Source organism: Dendrobates tinctorius, unplaced genomic scaffold, assembly GCF_039654945.1.
Source record: "Dendrobates tinctorius isolate UK_male_01 unplaced genomic scaffold, ASM3965494v1 ptg000107l, whole genome shotgun sequence".
NCBI classification, from domain to species: Eukaryota; Metazoa; Chordata; class Amphibia; order Anura; family Dendrobatidae; genus Dendrobates; species Dendrobates tinctorius.
In genome coordinates this window covers 22,026,221-22,043,892 of record NW_027361775.1, presented here as the reverse complement: position 1 = coordinate 22,043,892, position 17,672 = coordinate 22,026,221, and the positions used below count along the sequence as shown (strand labels likewise).

Sequence of the window (17,672 nt, the reverse complement as noted above, 5' to 3'; positions counted from 1 at the left end):
AATATCGCTGCTACGTCACAAAACCAGTGACGTTATAGCGATATCGCTTAGTATGACAGGCCCTTTAGGGGTAGATAACATTTTGAAAGCTTATAGCTTTTTTTTTTTGTGGTGTTGCAGTAAATGAAAAAGTAAATTCAGGAATAATATTTTTCCATCTTTGCATTTCCCAATTAATTCATCAAATTTTATATATTGATAGTTCTGACTTTTACGGACGTGAATACCCCATATGTATATTTAAAATGTATTTTTAATAGAAAAGGGCGATTCCAAAATTTTTTTATTTCCACTTTTCATTTGAAAGATCGCTTGTACTAAATACAGTACTGCTGTGTACCGCAAAAATCACGGTGTCCTATGAAAGCCATAAAGATTGACAGGGACAATTAACAAGTTACCAACCGAAGGCAGAGGTCCCAGCCCTCAACAAAGTTAGGGAGCGACATCATAGGTCAGTAAAGGGTTAAAAGTAAGGGGAGACTTCAAGCAACAGAACCACACATCCTGTATTTGAGGACAGACTACATCTAGCTATGGCTGATTGAGATTTAATACAGATCCTCCACAATCCTATTGACTTATAATTAAATCGGTCACAGTTTCATTTCATTTTTATGGATTAAAATAAGACAGCAGAGAACGATCTACAGGGCGACAGAAAAAAAAATCAAAACTAAATTTCTGGTGGGAACAGAGCATTCGCACTGAAACATTAAATCAAACCTTCTAATTTGTGCACATTGGGGCATATTTAACAACACGCTAATTCTTATACCATGCAAACTTAGGGGTACTTCACACAAAGCGAGATAGTTAGCGAGATCGCTGAAACGTCACAGGTTTTGTGACGCAACAGCGAACTCGCTACGTGTGACACATAGCGGCGACCGGTCCCCCGCTCAATATCGCTGATCGTGCGCGAATGTCCTGTCCCATTTTTTGACCGTTGGTGTCCCGCTGGCCAGCGTGCATCGCTGTGTTTGCTGCCATAACAACGAGCAACCTCATTGGCGACTCAGAACTCAGGGACACAGGCGTGATTTTGCTTTGTCTTTTCAACGCCCCCTCCGCTCCGATTGGTGGTCTCAAATTAGGATCTTTGTAGCATTTCCTTTTATAGGACAGCTATCAATTATATGCAATCAAAACATTTAACATGTTCAGTTATAATAATCGTGTGTCCACGTGTCAGGGACTGTGGATCCACGAGTAAATAGCGCACTAGCGACTCATACAAGGACACTGAAGCAAACCGCGTAGTGATAGCGCAGTAGTGGCCACCATTCGGAGCAGAGGGGCGTGGATAAGGCAACCCTGAAGCACGCCTATCGAGGTCTGAGTCGTCAGAATAGCTGCTGTGTGACAAGGTCCCAATGACTGCCGAGATCGTTATACGGATCACAGCATCGTTGCTGCGTCGTTGAAGAGATCTGTCTGTTTGACAGCTTACTAGCGACCATTTAGCGACGCACCAGCGATCAGGTCGTATTGTTGTTGGGATCACTGGAGCGTCGCTATGTGTAACGGGACCCTTAGACTAGAAAATCTTAAAATATGCCAAATTTATCAGCAGTTCATGCTGTTTGATAAATCTGTCTAATTTTAATACTGTGTAGCCAAATTTAAAACCTACTACTTTATGCTAGAAATGTGCGCAACAATTTTTAGCAACATCAGTTGCATATTAAGCCACACCCCTGTTCCAGCAACCTCATACCAACTAGCAGGACAAGTCATAAATAGAATCTAAAGCACATCAATAATATGGTGCAAGTCATTAAAATAGGTTTTTTTGTACAAATTGCACCAGAAACCTGGCACATTTAGCTTGATCAATATGGCCCAATGCGTCTGAGCCCTAAACTTTCTGCAATCAGTGAATATGCAGCATATGCTGCCGTATACAACGCCAATGATCATATAATATAGTCACACCTATTCCATTTTGCGCAGAGAATTTTTTATGCTTTTTATTAAAACAAAAAAAAACACAAAAAAACATTCCCTTAATCATTCCTGAATTATGTTATCCTACTGAATTTCCTTTTCAACAAAAAGGGTCAGAGAAAATGCTTCTATCATCTTCAATGATCTACACCAGTCATTTCTAAAGACCTGGATAACTTTGGGGCCTCTTTTTCAGAAACAATTTAGCTCACCTCAAACTCTGTAGTGGATCTGCCCGGTTTGATTTTAGTACAGAGGTACTACCCTTTGTATTGGAGACCTACAAATCGGGCACAGCTGATTTGGCAGAGCCTGGTAACACAGAAAGCAGCAGCACACATGTCCACAAGTCAAGATTACACAATCCCGTAATCTTGAAATGCAGATTACACATAGCCTTTCAGGTGAGGTCTCATTTTCAGGTAAGTGAGAATCCAATTGCATGTCATCCTTTTTTCTGTTTTTCTCTTGATGTCTTTGGTAGGCCCGATACAATGCAATGCAGAGGAGAAGAGCCCCCAGAGCTCCGCAAAATAAAGCCCCTTCTCTCCAAAGAGATGCTATGGATTCTTGTTCATGTAATATATCCTCATATCCCCCAAGGGATAAGAAATATTCACATCCTTTTTCTGGAGGCTGTAAAGCAATTACCCCTTCTTTGCTTAATACAAGTTTTCCTAGTCCAGTAAGTACGGCTCCCACTGGAAGGATGTCCTCCGTTTCTAACAAGCCAGTGGGCTTTTCTCCACTCAGGTAATGTCCCAGGAGCTCACCAAGGCTCAGTGACGCAGTGTGAAACCGCTCATAAACTGTTTCCAAAGTCAGACCAGATGCATTCAATGGATCACATACAAGTACAGACCCATCACCGTCCTCCAGAGGATGCAAATGGAAGGGAACCGACCTCACAGTTGTGAAAAGTACTCGCGTGCATTCACTCCTGTGGAAACATGGCACAAAACCCAATAAATAACCAATCATATTAAATATACTGTACATATATGGAATTGTGAAAAAAGGACTGCTGCATATTTTTCATACCAAGATATTTCTCACCTTTGGGCTTGATATAGTTGACAGAGTAGAAGAAATGACTTCTCCAATGTAAAACTCTCTTCTAAAGGCCCCGTCACACACAGCGATCTCGGTAGCGAGAGCGCTGATTTTGTGACGCATCAGTGATCTCTCCAGCGAGATCGCTGTGTGTGACGGGGATCAGCGACCGGCCCCCCTGCCGGGTACCGCTTGATCGTGCTCTATCGGCTTGGGCCAATTTTTGATCGCTGGTCTCCCGCTGGCCAGAACGCATCGCTGCGTGTGGCAGCGAGAGACCAGTGATCAGCGATGCTGGACGCTGGTTTCTAATGTAAACAGCGGGTATCCAGGAGCCGCGCGGTTCTTAGATACCCAATGTAAACCTTGGAAACCAGCTTGTACGACAGTTTCCAAGGTAAACAGCGGGTATCCAAGAGTCGCGGCTCCTGGATACCCGATGTTTACATTAGAAACCAGCTTGCTCGCTGGTCCTGATCGCTGGAGGGGCTGTCTATGTGACAGCTCACCAGCGATCAGCCTAACGATGTCCCAGTGATCCCATCCATGTCGGATAGTTGGTGGGATCACTGGGACATCGTTATGTGTAACGGGGTCTTAACACTATGGAAGTTCATCCTAGTCAGAGTCACCATCCACATCAATGTTCACATGGTACCTAACTTTATTAAACAGACAGATAAGTAAATGATTACTTGGTGACCATCTCTGTATCAAGGCCAAATTGCCAAAAACACTGACACTGGAGCCTCTTGTGCTCGTAAATGTGTAATTCATATAAGAATGTTAGCCTCACCTGCCTGTTTTGGTGAGTCCAGATGACAAACTAATGTTTATGGGGGAGAGTGGGTGGGTTTCTCTCACCCAATGCTTAATCCCCTCTCTAAGTTCAGAACATATGCCTGCCCAGAATATCCATGGTTGCATGTCCATGGATGTGGGTGGGTTGTAGGATGTAGGCTAAACTGTCAGCTATCTAATGTGCATGGCCATTATACAGTCTTTTCAAACTATTTCACAGTATACCAATATGAAAGTGTCCCCAATTATTAATTTGCATTCACTATCAAATCCAATTGTAGTAATATATAAAATATAATGTTTAATATTTATTTATATTAAAAACAATGCAGTCTCCTAATCAATTAATTGGTGGCAGAAATTTGTGAATAGAGAATTTTTAAACCGGTAATAATTTAGTTGATGTGACAGATTACTAGCAATTATTGTTGCGGTGTCGAATTATATACTTACCTGGCTGTGTGAAAAACTATTTGCATTATGTTTTTTGTTCTTGTTTTTAATATAAATTGTAAAAGTTATATTTTGTATATTACTCCAATCAGATTAGATAATGAATAATGTATTTTCAAACTACTTTTATTGGCTACGTAGGAAGGATGCATTACGCTAGAGAACCCATATCCAAAACGCATACATTGATTTACCATAGTTTCTACTGACCAAATGTATATCAATAGTGTACCTGCGGCATTTTAACTTAAAAACATGCCTTCAATGTCTAACAAGGAAAAAAACAAAGAAAACAACAGATGCTGTTCAAGACTATGTTAACACTTTTACAGTTTCATATCTTTAAGGTAGAAAGAAGACAAAGGTTATAGGCTGAACTTGACAGACTTAACATGTTGATACAGAGGAATGCAAAAGCCTCATGAGGCAGAAGCTCATTAAAGGTAAAAATTCCTCCCTAGCACAGGGCACTAAACTAGCTTCCCTCGATCAACGTCCCATCTCCACAATATAGTGCCCATAACCTGTAATATTGTATTGCTCACGAAAGGCATCCAGGACCTTCTTGAATTTTTTTAAATTTTTTTTTTTTAACGCATTTCACGGCATGTTACATTGGTTATTTTAACTAAATACCTTAGACATTACACTTTAGTTATTGTGAACAACATCAACAAAATTGATCAGGTAAAAATTTAATAAAAAACAAAAGCTTATTTTAGCGGATCACATACACTCATCTGAAATAAAAAAAATCGGCCCCGTTATAGCTTCCATTTTAGTTGCACTTAAAAAAAATACTTGTCTATGAACTTTTGCTCATTTGCCATTCTCACTGTACAAGGATAAGTTACTGTATAAGCCAAGATAGCCTAAAATGTGTATGCATCATTGTAATCGTAATTTACTGCTATTTGATGCGCATGGCCTCTTTACTGCTGGATGGACCGACTGTCCAAACATTTTTAGGACTCCCAGGACATATGTTCTGAATGACGCTGCTCCCTGTCTAGGGAACATTCAAGTATTTGGTGGGGTCAAAAGGGTGGGTCTTCCATTCATCTGCAAGTGATGGCATAACCTCTCTTTAAATTTACATATTGAAGTAGACGCTGGTTTTGTAAATTCGCAGCATTCTTATAAGTTCCAGCCACTATCTATGCACCATGTTGTTTCGCTCTGATGTCTCTTCATAAAAATTGTAAAGGTCGGTGATGAAATAAGCATCACGCAGTAGTTTTAGACCTCCTTCACACATCAGTTTGATGCAAGGACAGGCCACAGGTCTACTGACCCAAACTCAGCAGCTTCATACAGTTGAGTGAAAAAGTGCTTGCCCCTTCCTGATGTCCTATCCTTCTGCGTGTTTGTCTTGCTTAAATGTTTCAGATCACCAAACAAAATGTAAGGGAACACTTAAAGGGAAGGTGCCGTGATTTTAATGTTTGTATTAATAATTATTGACTATTTTTAATACAAAATTAAATGAACTACTTTCATACTTTATTTATTTATTTATTACCTTTTACTTTTGCCACTGGAGGCTGCCATCTTTGTTAGTGTGGGTTTAAGTGTCTGGGCACGACACTTGCACTCCTCATTTACAGCAGTTATGGGCATAAGAAACTGCAGTCTGAATCTGACCGCATCTATTACATTGAGGACTCTCCTCCTGCGCTGTGACCTGGGTACGCCCCCCTGGGGTGTCCAGGTCACAGCTGTGGGAAAACATAGCCATCTTGTTGTAGCTCACAGCACATGCTGTGGGCTTGATTTTTTCCCTGTCATCACACACAGAGCTAAGTGTGTGTGCACTGACAGGAGCTGCCATTGAGAAGCTGCCGGGTCCGAGGTGAATATCTGCAGTGGGGAGCGATGATTACAGCTTGTAATTAGTAATGCAGTACAGGCTGTAATCATCCCTCACTGCCGACCTGTTCAGAGCACAGCAGGGAGATGTCACACTGCTCTGCCCTCAACACGATGCAGCACTTCCTGGTTAGGCCTCTTTCACACTTCAGTTTTTTGCATCAGTTCAAATCCGCCAAAAAGTCAGACAAGCGGATCCGTTCTCAACTGATGTGAACGGATGGCACAGGATCCGTGTTCAGACGGATCCTGAAAAAGGAACCGCTGGCCGGGAAGGAGAGGGAGAGGGAGAATTTTTTGTCCGGCACCCAGAAAGAATTTCAGGTTAAATGAGTGTCTGGAGGATCCGCCAGAGAAAAAAACGTTACAAGCTCCGTTTTGAAATCTTTGAGGATGGTGACAGACAGCAACTTTTGGCGGATCCTCAAAAAAAATGGATGCAACGGACAGCAATCAGTCACAATCCGCCATTAATGGAAGTCAATGGGGAAAAAAAACGGATCCTCAAAAGAAAATTGAGGATCCGTTTTTTTCAAAACCTGGCGGATTGTGACTGATTGCAAAAAACTGAAGTGTGAAAGAGGCCTTAGAGGAGGGAAGGTAAGTACAGAGTTGTTTTTTCCTATGCATTGTATAGAATCTATACAGTGCATAGAATCAGTGATGGGGAACGTCCGGCCCTTCATACTTAGCAGTCTCCGGTGTTATGATCTTTTCAAGCTTCTGTAGTCAGGAATCACATGTCTGGATACATCCCAGCAGCAGGGTGGCAGCTGCTGAGGTAATTTATGTCCTGGAGATCAGTACTGCTGCTGCCGATCACTTGTGAGTTGCTCAGTGTCCTCCTGTTACTGTGCTTCCATTCTGTGTGCAGCATCCTCAGTATGGCATTTGTGGGTCTTGTAGTTCCACAGCAGGATGTGATGCGTGCTTTGTTTTTCTGCACGTGCAGAGAGTGGGCTTCGAGTCCAAAGCAGGAATCAACTCACTGACAGTCACCCCAAGCTCCCTGACACCCATCCCAAGCTCACTGACAGTCACCCCATGCCACCTAACACCTACCCCAAGCCTGGTGTCTTTCAGGATGAGCTGTGAGGATTGTCCCCAGGGGCGTACACACAAATCATAGGGCAACATAGCAGAAGATCTAATTGCCCCCTCCAAAAAAATAAATCAATAATTGTCAGGGTCACAGAAGGGCATAGCTCACAACTTTCCTGCCTTTACATAGCAATTACATGTAAATCAAGAGCCGTGGAGACACCATCACATGTTTCTCAACGCAAGCAATGACTAGCCAGGTCTTTCACCGGGAAGGAACAACCACGGGAAGGGCAGTCTCCAATGAAGGAAACCACCTATGCCAAAACATGGTATCCATCCACAGACAGCTGTTTCGGGGCTGTTTGTGAAACATGTGATGGTGTCTCCGCGGCTCTTGATTTACATGTTTTTGCATATTTCCCATAAGGGATGGGGGCATTGCTCTAGTATCACTGCGTTGAGAAACATGTGATGGTGTCTCCGTGGCTGATTGATTTACATGTTTTTGCATATTTCCCATAAGGGATGGGGGCATTGCTCTACAATCACTGCGTTGAGAAACATGTGATGGTGTCTCCGCAGTGTTGGATGTTGATCTCCATGAGTTCAATCATCCTCATTTTTCACAGTCTTCCACTAGGCATTGCTCCTACTAGCCAGTTTCCTACTCCACACTGATGAGGGGCAATACCCCGAAACAGCTGTCTGTGGATGGATACCATGTTTTGGCATAGGTGGTTTCCTTCATTGGAGACTGCCCTTCCCGTGGTTGTTCCTTCCCGGTGAAAAACCTAGCTAGTCATTGCTTGCGTTGAGAAACATGTGATGGTGTCTCCGCGGCTCTTGATTTACATGTTTTTGCATATTTCCCATAAGGGATGGGGGCATTGCTCTAGCATCACTGCGTTGAGAAAAAAGTGATGGTGTCTCCGCAGTGTTGGATGTTGATCTCCATGAGTTCATTCATCCTCATTTTTTACATAGCAATTATACCGCCATATATATTTATTACATAATACTGCCATATAGGTCATACATAATGCCACCATATATATTTATTACATAATACTCCAATAAAGACCACACCTTATGCCTTCATATATATTTATTACATATATAATGCAGCCAGATATATAATACTATAATATGGACCACACGTAAGGTTGCCTTATATATTTTTAACATAATGCTGTCTTATAGATCACACATGATACCACCATATATATTTTTTTTACATAGTACTGCCATATAGAACACACTTGATGCCGCTAAGTATTATGTGTGATCTGTATGATAGCATTGTGTGATCTGTATGGTGGTATTATGTTTGATTCATATGGTGGAATATTGTAAGAACTATAACAGTATTATATGAGATCTACATGGCGGTTTTATGTGCGACCTACATGGCGGTTTTATGTGCGACCTACATGGCGGTTTTATGTGCGACCTACATGGCGGTATTGTGTGAGAACTACATGGCGGTATTGTGTGAGAACTACATGGCGGTATTGTGTGAGAACTACATGGCGGTATTGTGTGAGAACTACATGGCGGTATTGTGTGAGATATAAGATAATGTGTGATCTAATTGACGGTATTATGTGTGATCTATATGGCAGTATTATGTGTGAGCTATATGGCGGTATTATGTGAGAACACTATGGCAGTATTATCTGCAGAAAGGGGACCCATTCTAGGGTGGTCTTGGCTGAGCACCTGCACACGGGTCTGGGGTAATAGAGGGGGCAGCATGCCCTCCAGTTAGGTGCAGTCAGGGGAGGGCTGGTGAGGCAGCTGAAGAGAGGGGTCTCATTTTTATTGTTACTATATGGCTAAATTTCCCCCCAGCCTGCTTCCCAACGTCACCCCGGACAGTGCCTGTCACCTCGCTTTCACACATCGCCAGGACAGGATCTGAGGAGGGGAATGGGGTCTTTGCATGCAAAGTCTGAATCAGAACAGGCCATCAATCAGCAGAAATGTTTCCTGGATTTGTCGAGCAGACAAGCAGACGGTCCATCCATGTGTATAAAACACAGCGCTCTATGTACAATCCCTGGCACCGAACAGGGTGCCCCCTATAGACCAGCACACTGCTCTCCTGAAATACTCTGTGCTGCTGTCACCCTGCTCCTCCACCATATATCTCCCAGAATCCTTGCTGCCTGCCATCCTCGGTGACTGTCTACTTGTCAGTATAACTTTGCAGTCATCAAAAAAAAAAATGGCTGCTCACTGTGTTCCTAAATCTCATCCTCTCTTCTCCCTTAGCAAACAACCAGGAGGGGAGGAGAGGAGTCACATCACACACACACATGTGAGGAGACTCCGCCCATAATTACTGCAGGGCAGTAATGTGAGCTAGATGTACACTAGGTTTTTTTTCAAATTTCAGTAGCTGCTTCCCCTAGTGTTTAAAAGTGTAAATACCAAACCTTTTAAAATTATTTTTCATATTTTACTAAATTTATAAAAAAAAAATATTTAAGAAAATTTAAACATTAAGTCTTTACATTTTTTCAATTGCTGGGAAAAAAATTTTTTGGATGGCACCTTCCCTTTAAAAAACAGAATATAACTCCAAGTAAAGCAAACTTCTGTGAAATCAAACTGTCCACTTAGGAAGCAACACTGACTGACAATCAATTTCACATGCTGTTGTACAAAGCCCGCAACCCGCGTCAAGGGTTCCACACTTGTGAGTCCTAACACTAAACAGCAACTAAAAGAGGACTATAATCCTCTTTAGTGTTAGGACTCGCAAGTGTAGGGACCCTTAATGCGGGTTTGCGGGCTTGCATAATTTGGCCAAAATATCGACTAATACCTCACATATTTTTATATGTATTTTTTTTGCACTTTAATATCAGGGTGCAGCTAGGCCCATTTTTTGTCTTGTAAACTGTGGTGCCTGTTCACATGGGATGCATTTTGATAGCGCTGGGCAGCCCACCTGATCTAATAGAAAGGCGTCACTAATAGGCTGTTAACCTGGATGCTGTGTAATACTATTGTGTGAACAGCGCCACATACAAGTCTTCATTGTGCAATCACATACTAAGCAGCCACCCTGTTATGATTGGGTCACCGAGGAGGAAAGCAAGACCAAGCTAAGCCACAGAAAACCAGAGAGGTTGGTAACTAAGCGGATTGCAGACCCCTGATCCTATCCACACAACTAGTAGTAGCCGTGAAGTGTACCTACGATGATCCTAGATGCCTCGACACAGCCGGAGAACTAAATAAGCCTAAAGCAAGAAAGGGGAAATCTAATCTGCCCCAGAGCAGACCCCAAAGGAATAGATAGCCCCCAAACATATAGTCGTGAGACAAGATGAAAACAAACGCAGCTAGGAAAATAGACTGAGCAAACGATGGGGCCCACATTAACTAGACAGGACAGGGCAGGACAGGAAAGACACTGTCTGCAATCACGCCAAAAAACCCTGCAAAAAATGCCCAACACATCTGATAGAAAAATACTGAAGCCACTAGACTTCACCCACTATATCAGCACTCTGGTATATTCTGAAAGCAGAGCAAAAAGAGGCCAATCTAATAAAGGACAAAAGCAAACTGGCACAAGCAGTAACAAGGATGGAAATTCAGCACAGCCCCAGCCAGAGCTGGCTGACCACAAAAAACTGAAATAGACAAAACCAGATCAAATGTGAACAATAGCAAAAGAACACATAGCTGAGCATGCAGGGACTGAGCTGGAAACTAAGACCTCAGGAGGCAGGAAAAAAAATCACCAGCAGGGATAAAGGGAGTCAGCTGTCTTAAATCCAGTCAGAAACTCCAGATCTCTAGTCATCCTCCTCATTATCAGGTGGCAGGCCTCTGTTAATTAGATCAGCTCCATTACCTCCAGTAACCACCAGAGGGAGCCCGGAAAGAGAACTCACGATCCCTCTGTCAATATAACCAGCTCCACTACCTTCATTAGTAACCAGAGGTAGGCCAGAAAGTGAATTCACAACAGTACCCCCTCCCTTGAGGGGGGGTCACCGGACCCTCATCCACGCCACCAGGCCGATCAGGATGGGCCTGGCGAAAAGGACCTACCAATCTATCGGCATGAATGTCAGAAGCAGAGACCCAAGAATTGTCCTCCTGGCCATAACCCTTCCATTTGACCAAGTACTGGAGCCTCCGTCTAGCCAAACGAGAATCCAATATTTCTCTACCTAATGTTCCACATTGCCTTTAACCAATACAGGGTCAGGAGGCGCCGCCATAGGAACTACTGGCTCCACAAACCTCTTCAACAGAGATTTATGAAACACGTTATGGATCTTAAATGTAACTGGAAGAGCCAATCGAAAAGAAACAGGATTAAGAATCTCCAAAATCTTATAAGGTCCAATGAATCTTGGCTTGAACTTTGGAGACGCAACCTTCATAGGAATATTCTTTGACGACAACCAAACCATATCACCCACTTTAAACCGGGGTCCAATGGTCCTATGCCGGTTGGAAAACCGTTGGGCTTTTACCTGAGAGAGGGACAACTTATCCACCACTTGGTTCCAAATCTGCTGCATTCTCTCTACTACAGTGTCCACACTTAGGCAGGTCTAAGATTCCACTTGCCCTGAAGAAAATCGAGGATGAAACCCAAAGTTACAGAAAAAGGGCAACATCAAAGTGGCAGAACTAGCTCTATTGTTTAACGCGAATTCAGCCAAGGGCAAAAATGAGACCCAGTCATCCTGATGAGCAGATATAAAACATCTCAAATAGGACTCAAGTCTGGTTTGTTCTCTCAGTCTGCCCACTGGCCTGAGGATGAACTGCAGAGGAGAAAGATAACTGAATACCCAGTTTGGAACAAAAAGCTCTCCAAAATCTGGAAACAAACTGGACTCCTCTGTCCGACGCAATGTTCTCAGGAATCCCATGCAACCGAACCACCTGTTGTAAAAACAAGGGCACCAACTTTGAAGAAGATGGCATCTTTGGGAGTGGTACAAGATGGATCATCTTAGAACATCTATCACAAATCACCCAGATAACAGTCATTCTCTGAGAGACAGGAAGATCAGAAATAAAATCCATTGAGATATGGGTCCATGGCCTCTTGGGCACTGGCAGGGGCATCAACAACCCACTAGAACGAGAACAGGGTTTAGACCGAGAACAAGTCCCACAGGACTGCACAAAATTTCTGACATCACGAGATAAGGCAGGCCACCAAAAAGACCGACTCACCAAATCTCTGGTACCAAAAATACCTGGATGACCAGCCAAAGCGGAGCAATGAATTTCAGACATTACTCTCTTCCTCCACTGGTCAGGAACATACAATTTTCCCATATGGCAACATTCAGGTTTGTCTTCCTGAAATTCCTCCAGGGCACGTCTCAAATCGGGTGAGATGGCGGAAAGAACTACCCCCTCATTTAGAATGGTAGTAGGCTCGGGCACAATAAGAGAATCCGCAAATAAACTCCTAGAAAGGGCGTCCGCCTTAACATTCTTAGTGCCCGGAAGAAAAGAGACCACAAAATTAAAACGCATGAAAAACAAGGGCCACTTAGCCTGTCTAGGATTTAAATGTTTGGCTGATTCAAGATAAATCAAATTTTTGTGGTCGGTGAGGACCACAACTTGATGTCTAGCTCCCTCCATCCAATGTCTCCACTCTTCAAATGCCCCTTTCATGGCGAACAATTCCCGATTCCCAACGTCATACTTACGTTCAGATGGGGAGAATTTTTGAGAAAAGAAGGCACAGGGATTCATTTTAGAAGTCACGGATCTTTTTGGGACAAAACGGCTCCTGCACCAATCTCAGAAGCAACTACCTCCACCTGAAAAGGGAGTGAGACATCAGGTTGCCATAGAACCGGAGCAGAAGTGAATCTCCGCTTAAGCTCCTGAAATGCCGAGACTTCCTCTGGAGACCAATTCACCACATCAGCGCCCTTTTTGGTCAGATCAGTCAGTGGTTTGACAATACCAGAAAAATTACTTATAAATTTACAACAGAAATTAGCAAAACCCAAAAACTTCTGGAGAGCCTTCAAAGAAGTGGGCTGAACCCAATCATAAATGGCCTGTACCTTGGCCGGGTCCATTACAATAGTCGACGGGGACAAAATAAATCCCAAAAATGAAATCCTCTGTACACAGTCCGGACATGTTCCACATGAGAATCCCAATCACTGGAAAAGATCAAAATATCATCCAGATAAAACGATCAAAAACTTATCCACAAAGTCCCGGAAAATATTGTTCATAAAAGATTGGAAGACAGAAGGGGTATTAGTGAGCCCAAAAGGCTTCACCAGGTACTCAAAATGTCCCTCCGGAGTATTAAACGCCGTCTTCCATTCATCCCCGTGCTTGATGCGAATAAGATTATACACCCCCCTGAGGTCAAGCCTGGTAAACCAGCAGGCACTTTTAACTCTGGAAAATAAATCAGGGGTTACAGGTACTGATATTTAACAGTGATTTTGTTAAGGGAACAATAGTCAATACAAGGCCTTAGGCTGCGTGCACACGCTGCGGAATCCGCTGCGGATTAATCCGCACGGATTTTGCAAAAACCGCAGATAATCCGCAGGTCCAAAGACCTGCGGATTATCTGCGGTTTTGCCTGCGGTTTGGTCCTGCGGATTCACTATCTCCACAATGGTGGAGATAGGAACCCGCAGCGGTTTCCGCAGAAAGAATTGACATGCAATTCTTTCTGCGGATTCAAAACCGCAGCAAATCCGCGTGGTTTTTTCCGCAGCGTCGGCACAGCGTTTTTTTTTTCCCATTCAAATGAATGGTACTGTACACCGCAGCTAAAACTGCTGCGTGTCCGCAGCGGCCAAAACCGCTGCGGAAACGCAGCGGAATCCGCAGCGTGTGCACACAGCCTTAATGAACCATCTTTCTTGGCCACAAAAAAAAACAAAAAACCAGCACCTAAAGGTGAAGAGGATGGTTTAATATGACCCTTCTCCAACGACTCCTTGATATAAGATCGCATAGCATCATGTTCGGGTACCGATAACTTGAAAAGCCGACCCTTGGGAAATTTACACCTGGGCATTAACTCAATTGCACAGTCATAACTCCTATGAGGAGGCAAATACGCAGACTTACTCTCACTAAATACATCAGAAAAATCAGCCAAATAATCAGGAATATCATGAGACTGGGGAGAGGTGGAGAAAACAGGAGTGTCACTAAGAACACACTGACAACCCCAACTCACCAGACACAGATTTCCAATCCAAAACAGGATTATGAGTTTGCAACCAGGGAAAACCCAGAACAATAGTATCATGCAAATTATGCAACAACACAAATTTACAGTTTTCTTGGTGGTCCGGGGCGACCCGCATTATCACCTGGGTCCAAAACTGGGGTTTATTCGCCGCCAAAGGAGTAGCATCAATACCCCTCAAAGGGATAGGAGTCCGCAGGGGTATCATGGAAAACCACAAGGTTTAGCAAAATCTAAATCCATCAGATTCAAAGCTGCTCCTGGATCTACAAAAGCCTTAGCGGAAAATGTAGACAAGGAGCAGATCAGAGTAATTGTCAAAGGGAACTTAGGTTGTACACTGCCCACAGCAAATGTGTGCGCAAAACGTTTTTCTCGTTCAGACAGAAATAGTATGAGAGGCGTCTCCACAGAAAAAACACAGCTTATTACGCCTTCTAAACTCCTGACGTTGCGCCCTAGACAAAACCCTATCACATTGCATGGGTTCAGATGTTCATTCAAAAGGCGGCAACGCCTCTCGTGTAGTTTTACGTTCACGTAAACGCCGATCAACTTGAATGGCTAATGACATAGAATCATCAAGACCAGAGGGAACAGGAAATCCCACCATAACATCTTTTACAGTTTCTGCCAAACCCTTCCGAAAGAGAGCTGCTAAGGCACAGTCATTCCATGTAGTAAGGACCGCCCACTTTTGGAATTTTTGACAATATAACTCTGCAGAATCCTGACCCTGGTTCAATGCCAATAGGGTTTTCTCAGCTTGATCAATAGCATTAGGTTTATCATACAACAAACCCCAAGGCTTGAAAAAATGCGTCCACATTAGTCAGAATAGGATCTACAGGTGTCAGAGAAAAAGTCCAATCTTGGGGATCGCCGTGCAGCAAGGAGATGACAATTTTAACCTGCTGCACAGAGCTCCCCGATGAGTTAGGCTTCAAGGCAAGAAATAGTTTATAATTATTCTTAAAATTCAAAAATTTAGACCGATCCCCAGAAAACACATCAGGAGTAGGGATTTTTGGTTCAACAGCAGATGATTGAGCGAGATAGGCGGAAATTCCCCGCACTTCAGCAGCGAGCTGTTCAACACGATCAGACAATTGCTTAATCTCCAGAAAAAATCCTCCTACGGCCCCAGAGAAAAAGAGGAAAATATATACCGCATTTTTCGCTTTATAAGACGCACCTGACTATAAGATGCACCCCCAAATTTGGTGAAGAAAAAGAGAAAAAAATGTTTTTTTTAGGTTAAATGGAGGGGTGTCTTATAATGCCAGTGTCTGTCTTACAAATCATATATATGCCCCTCATCCTGGTATCTATATAACCCTCATCCTGGCACATGGCCCCCTTGTGCTGGCACATAGGATGGGGGGCTATCCTTGATATGGCCCCCCCGGTCACTATATGCCCCCCTGCTGGCACTCACATGGCCCCCTCTCTCTATATGCCTCCCTGCTGGTACTCACACGGCCCCCCGTCCCTATATTCCCCCTGCTGGCACACATTGTCCCCCCGTCCCTATATTCCCCCCTGCTGGCACACATTGTCCCCCCCCTCCATATATTCCCCCCTGCTGGCACAGATTTCCCCCTCCCATCCATATATTCCCCCCTGCTGGCACTAATGGCCCCTCGTTCATATATTTCCCCATGTTGGCACACATTGTCCCCCCATCCCTATATCCCCCCTGCTGTCACACATGGCCCCCGTCCCTATATTTCCCCCCTGCTGGCAAGCACATGCTAAAATAATAAACAGTTAACTCACCTACTGATGATCGCTCCTGCTCCCAGCTCCCCTGTGGCTTACCCGTGTCTGTGCTGAGTCTACTGTCATCCTCCTCCTGCAGGGCGCATGCAGCTGCTGCTCATTCAGGCAGCCTATTGTAGCTACAGGACCTTCCATGATGTGACCAATAGGAGCTGCTCCGCTGCGGTCATGTGACTCACAGTGCACACTGGGAGTCATGTGACCGCAGGTCCTATGGTGACATCATGCAAAGTCCTGAAGCGATGAGCTGCCTGAATGAGCTGCTGCTGCAGCTCTCCCTGCAGGAGGAGGATGACAGCAGACTGGACACAGGAAACCCATGGGGGAGCTGGGAACAGGAGTGATCATCAGTAAGTGTCTATAGTGAAGGGAGGAGAATGCAGGCACATGTAATATGCACCGCTCCCCTGTCTACCAACTCGGCGCTGTTTCAGCACCAAGGTGATGGACAGCAGGTGCAGTGAATATTACATGAGCCTAATGAGCGTGCGCACAGGACCTCCCGCTGTCTCTGCAGCCCCCATCCAGCCCACCCCAGCCCCCTGACTCCATGCCAGAGCCACCCCCTCCACTCTATAGCACAGCAGCACACAGATTCGCTTTATAAGACGCACCCCCCACTTTCCCCCAAAATTTGGGGGAACAAAAGTGCATCTTATAAAGCGAAAAATACGGTATATATATATATATATATATATATATATATATATATATATATATATATAAAATTCTGACACTTTTTTTTTTTTTTTTTTTTACAATTCTCTCCTGCTTTTGAGTACCCTAGAATCTGCGTTTTAGGCTGGTGATTCTGTTATGATTGGGTCACCGAGGAGGAAAGCAAGACCAAGCTAAGCCACAGAAAACCAGAGAGGTTGGTAACTAAGCGGATTGCAGACCCCTGATCCTATCCACACAACTAGTAGTAGCCGTGGAGCGTACCTACAATGATTCTAGACGCCTCGACACAGCCGGAGAACTAAATAAGCCTAAAACAAGAAAGGGGAAATCTAAACTGCCCCAGAGCAGACCCCAAAGGAAAAGATAGCCCCCAAACATATATTGTCGGTGAGACAAGATGAAAACACGAAACGCAGCTAGGAAAATAGACTGAGCAAACGATGGGGCCCACACTAACTAGACAGGGCAGGAAAGGAAAGACTGTCTGCAATCACGCAAAAAACCCTGCAAAAAATGCCCAACACGTCTCATAGAAAAATACTGAAGCCACTAGCCTTCACCCACTATATCAGCACTCTGGTATATTCTGAAAGCAGAGCAAAAAGAGGCTAATCTAATAAGGGACAAAAACAAACTGGAACAAGCAGTAACATATGGATGAGATTCAGCACAGCCCCAGCCGGAGCTGCCTGACCACACAAAACTGAAATAGACAAAACCAGATCAAATGTGAACAATAGCAAAAGAACACTTAGCTGAGCATGCAGGGACTGAGCTGGAAACTAAGACCTTAGGAGGCAGGAAAAAA

At 43.9% G+C, this 17,672-nt stretch overlaps 1 protein-coding gene across 2 annotated transcripts in view; it reads right to left on the bottom strand.

Annotated features, from left to right (window-relative positions):
• LOC141100633 (mitochondrial ubiquitin ligase activator of nfkb 1-A-like) overlaps window positions 1–17,672 on the bottom strand; it is a 64,903-nt gene that overhangs the window by 35,658 nt on the left and 11,573 nt on the right. The window contains exon 4 of one of the 2 annotated variants that reach the window (XM_073589238.1): window positions 1,947–2,890. The exons of the other annotated variant lie outside the window; for it this stretch is intronic. Coding sequence (XP_073445339.1) covers window positions 2,197–2,890 — 694 coding nt within the window. The 3' untranslated portion in view covers window positions 1,947–2,196. Of the gene's footprint in view, window positions 1–1,946; window positions 2,891–17,672 lie in introns of those variants that run through there. 2 annotated transcript variants of the gene reach the window in all.